Raw genomic sequence first — 5,163 nt, 5'->3', positions numbered from 1 at the left:
AGTTTATCCTTCATTCTGACTTATTTTGCCTCAAGCAGCTAACATTAAAAATAAGTTTCCATTAAATATAATAGCCTACTACTTGATCATAAATGTTTTTATATGTAAATAACATTCAGAAACTGTATTTGAAACTAAATTAATAAGGATCAATAAATACATTCTGATACAAAAAAAACAAAAAAACATAAGAAATTACATTTATTGATTATGACTGATTTTATTTGACATGCACAACATGGAGTGATGGGACCAATGCGCACAACGGCGCGCTGTTTAACGGGTTCGTGTTGAAGAGTGGCTAACAAAGTAATCGTTACACATGATGTTCTCTCTCTTAAAATGTAAGAGAGTGTAAATGTCAGCAGCATCATATATGTGTAAAGAATGAAGTCTGTCAGGTAAAATAAGAGCTTATTGATGCAGCTCAGTCAGTCTGCTATTTTATTCCAACCATTACTCCTGATAGGAGGCTTCCATAAATATTTAGTGTATACGTAGAGTTACGCTTGCAAGTTTAATGGTGCAACACAAAAATTTTTAGTAGTGCATAAGTTGTAACTTTGTGCCCATTTACGTCAAAACTAGGCTATGTTGTAACTTACGCAAAGCTGGTGCAACCGGCCCCTGCTGTATACTACGCTCCAACACAATAGCGATGACTTCTCATCAGACCTAGGAAAGATACAGCAGATTATATAGTTTAAAAACTTCATCGTGACATATAATAAAAGAATAAAGATATTTATATTTAAATAACAAGAAATTTAAAGCAACAATGATCTTGCTGAATATTTCTAACTCACAATTTGACCTTCTCTTTTTGTAGACGCAGTAACCAATCACAGTGAGAGCTAGAAATAGAACTGCAGCTGCTGCTGCTAGAACAGGACAAGAAGATTCACAATATCCTCCAACTGCAGGATGAAGAAAACATAATGCATCATAAATGACTTCAAACTTTGAACAGAGTTTAAACCTTAATTGTTCATGCCATTAAATTAAATTATTTAAAGGGCTCATGAAATAGAAAATCAAAATGTCCCTGAAATTTAGAGGTTATTCTACATTAAAAACATACCGCAAGTTTCACGCCTCAAAGCTAACTGCCCATTTCTATCTTTCTGAAACAACAGAATACTCTTACAAATGATCAAACTATCAGAAATGCAACGCTGAAGTTTATTTTTAATAACGTGCCTGAGAGATTGAACAGGAATGGTTGCGTTTCTCGTTTCACAACATACTCTATTCTTATTTACACTCAACATGAGTGAAATTGAGCATGGAAATATTTTACAAATATTTTAACTTTTTAATGCTTTTTAAACTTTGTGAGCGTTAGTGCATAATAGATTTTCAATCATAATCACAACAAAATTTATGGTGATATTTACCGTATAGTGTTAAAAGTGGTCGTGATAGAGTCAGACTGCTGTGAATGAGCAGACAGTCATAAAGCCCATTGTCATTTGTGTCGATCTTCACACTGATTCTCATCTGAAAGGTTTCATCATCATTTGGTCTGATCCCAGTAGATGTTTGATCCTCAAGAGTGTTTTTGTTTCTTCTAATGTTCATCTGAACATCTCTGGGGTAGAAACCAGTGGCCAGACACGTCAGAACCAGATTACTGTCATCATCAGGAGCTTTCGGCACAAAAGCGTGAACATTTGGTGGAACTGAAGAGAAAATAATAATGCAATTAACAAACAAATATTTGCAAAAATTTTCATTATCTCTCTGTGCTGGGAAGAAATTAATGTTTTGTTCCACAGAAGAAATCAAGTCAAATGGGTTTCGAAAGACGTAATGAGAATGAGCCTTTTCAATTTTCTCTTTAATGAAATCTGCTAACTAGTGGGTGGATCTAATACTTTAGTAAACTGACATGAAATCTGTTAATCCAGAGTGAAAATCAAACTCCTGCAATCCAGATGAACATCCAGTGATTTACACAGAGACACTATCTATAACTCTACAGTATCAGACACACACTGGATCTGCACTAATAAACATGACCAACACACACTTACATCTAAAAGTGTAGAGAAAACCCCTACATCTGTGGAAAAAAAAAAACATTGAACATTTTTTGAAGAGTTTTCAATTCAATTCATCTCATTCGTATTTATTTGTCACTGGTGATAAATTGCTTCTGTATCGGGAAACAATTAGAAAAAAAAATCCTGAAGTTATTTTGTAAAACCCACACATCGCATTTTCATGTTTTATGGAGACATTTCATAAACGTAATGGTTTTTATACTGTACATACTGTATATTCTCTCATCTACACTAATCCTACCCCTAAACCTACCCATCATACAAAACTTTCTGCATTTTTACATTTTCAAAAAACATCACTTAGTATGATTTATAAGGTTGTGTGTGAGAGAGAGAGAGAGAGAGAGAGAGAGAGAGATTAAAGAGACAGGAGCCAATTAAAGTAATTGATTAAAACATACCCTTTTTAATGTTGTTAAATGTGGAGATCCAGTTCACACAATTCTTGAGGAAATACTTGATGTACTGGTTTCGTTCTGTTTGATGATCCCATTTCACTTTCGTTTCTTTGGGGTTTTTATCAATCCACTGCATAGTTTTATAATTAAAGGATATAAAATCCTCTCCATCAAATCCATATTCATCAAAGACAGTCAGATTCACTGTTCCATCAGGACGTTTCTCCAGTTCACAGCCAATTATTCTCTGAAGAACATGAAGCTCTACAATCACAGAACAACACTCATGACAAACTTACAGTGAATATAATGTCTGATAATGAATGAGAGTAAATCATGAATCTCACCAGAACACTGTGAGTTTGTGCAGTTTGTCAGAGTCCTGATCTGATGAATGAACCAGTTTCTAGAATCAGGTGGATCTTTAGGAGGTTCAGTCCAGTCATCTTCAGTCAGAATCCAGACTCTTTCTTCATTACTGAAGTATTTGATCTGTCTGTCATTATAAACACCCTCAGCACTGAACTCTGGGAATGTGTCTGCTTTAGTCAGGACTGTAAACTTGTAGTGCAGGAAGTGTTTCCCTGAAAAAGATATAAAACAAACAACAATGAAAACATGATATATCAATATGCAACTACTGCAAGTAAAATTTATTCATACAGTGAAAACAAACTTATTTAATGATTTTGTACTGAGTATGTACTGTCTGTACTTTAAATTTAGACTTAAATACAGAGTAAATGTATAAATATGAATGTATATATTTTCACAGTTAATGTTTCATTTAACATAAAAAGCAAACAAGGTTAACTAGTTGCTAACGATATAAAACTAACATTACATAGTTTAACCATACATATTTTGGTCCAGTGTCCCGTTGTTGCCGACAGTGAAGCATGTTAAAACTCAATAGAAAGTCATAAAACTTTAAATTGCACACACAAACGTCAACTGTCTCTGTCTGTCACACAGCCGCTAGCCATGTAACGACGCTCGGCTCATTGTTGCCACGTCTGGGACTGGGATACTTTTACACCTGTGCTGTGATTATGCTACTTTTGAGATGGTTTTGTTGCGCAGACCTTGAGCAGTCCTTGAGGTACTGAGATAAGAAGATCAGTGTCCGAAATGTCAGTGTAAAGTGTCACAGAGCTACGTGAAAGAATATAAAAAGTGTCAGTACAAATACAATAATAGTAAACCTTAAGAGCAGTAAGTATTCCTGAGTAAGAAGTCTCAGTGTCAGAAGTGGCAGAAGTAACATGTATAAGATTGGCAGTAAGTGATTGTAGGTCTAGATGAAGGACAGCTGGCTGTTAAGCAGTCTGATGGCTTGAAGATAAAAGCTGTTCTTCAGTCTGGTTGTCTGTGATTAGATTGATGAATCTGTGAGCTTTTCTCAAGCAGCGTGTCTGATAAATGTCCTGTAAGACCAGTGATGAGCTCTGCTGTTCTCACCACCCTCTGCAGAGCTTTGCGGTCTGAAGAGGAGAGGTTGCCGTACCATACTGTGATGGAGCCGGTCAGAAAGTTCTCTATAGTGCAACGGTAGAAGTTTGACATGATGTCAGAGGAGATGTCAAACCTCTTCAGCTTCCACGGGAAGTAGAGATGCTGATGGGCTGTTCTCACTATGGTTTTTGAGTGTAGGTTCCAGGAAAGATTCTCAGAGATGTGAATGCCAAAGAATCAAGGAAATCTCTTAACTCTATACTTCCACTCCACTAATGTGAATGGGAACATGACCATCTCTCTGTGAATAGTCCACAAACATCTCTTTCGTCTTGCTGGCGTTTAGAAATTATGTAATTTATAGCATATATTTTCAACTAAAAACAGCAAAATTAAATGTTTATTAGTTTGCATCCCTAAACATTTATGTTGGTCATTTAACATTTCTATTATAAAACAGCAGACATTAATTTTTTTTAAATATTCAAATATTTAAAGTATTTTATACTTGATTTTAAGGGTTTTTTTTTCCCCAGACAGATCTGCCAGTCATTGACCGTTTCTTTCTGACGATCTTTAATCATTATTTTCAGTAATGGTAAATGTTTGGCACCCTGTGCTGCCATGCTTTTTTTTTTATAGCAAAGGTTTACGATAAAAAAAAAGATGCAAAGTCAATAACTCATAAGAAGAATAAAAATGTGTTTTTGATGATATGAAGATGATACAGATCTGTTAGTTGAATTATTCAGTTTTGTGGGTCACCACATTGTGCTGAAGTGTTTAGCCTGTGCTTCAGTCAATGATGAGCTGAGAAACACTGGTGTTATGCTGCATGTTGCTTCATTTAAAGGCAGTAACTGTGTAGATGCAGTGACAATCTCTACTTTAGCACATACAAATTTACAAAGATTCAAGTTAAAGTCATGTTTTTATATTTCACTATTACACATTAAGGAGCGGTTTAATAAGCTGATTTCCTGAAGGAACACTAGAGCTACTCCAGGACTAAATTGAGGTTTAACTTCAGATTAACGTTGTGTTTAATAGAAGACACGTGCAGTGTTTCCCACAGGATTTTGTGAGACTCTTGCTGGACCAATTAGAATGTGGCAGGCCACCACAGTCTAGTTAATGTATGGGAAACACTGCAACAATGTATTACTTGGATATATATCGGTATTGATATACACTGTATGTGTAATATATATAGACACTGAAGTGCGGGGATTGACTGTTCATAT

General features: G+C 35.3%; 1 protein-coding gene across 1 annotated transcript in view; it reads right to left on the bottom strand.

Moving 5' to 3' along the window:
* Positions 1-253: 253 nt before the first annotated feature.
* LOC125275884 (major histocompatibility complex class I-related gene protein-like) overlaps positions 254-5,163 on the bottom strand; it is a 29,498-nt gene continuing 24,588 nt past the window's right edge. The window contains exons 2-6 of the mRNA XM_048203188.1: positions 2,812-3,048; positions 2,468-2,728; positions 1,398-1,682; positions 807-917; positions 254-675 (exon numbers count right to left, since the gene is read on the bottom strand). Of these exons, the coding sequence (XP_048059145.1) occupies positions 638-675; positions 807-917; positions 1,398-1,682; positions 2,468-2,728; positions 2,812-3,048 (932 nt within the window). The 3' untranslated portion in view covers positions 254-637. The remainder of the gene's footprint in view (positions 676-806; positions 918-1,397; positions 1,683-2,467; positions 2,729-2,811; positions 3,049-5,163) is intronic.

This window comes from Megalobrama amblycephala, linkage group LG9 (assembly GCF_018812025.1).
Source record: "Megalobrama amblycephala isolate DHTTF-2021 linkage group LG9, ASM1881202v1, whole genome shotgun sequence".
NCBI lineage: Eukaryota > Metazoa > Chordata > Actinopteri > Cypriniformes > Xenocyprididae > Megalobrama > Megalobrama amblycephala.
The sequence above is the reverse complement of the archived record's forward strand: the minus strand, read 5'-3'. Positions and strand labels throughout refer to the sequence as shown.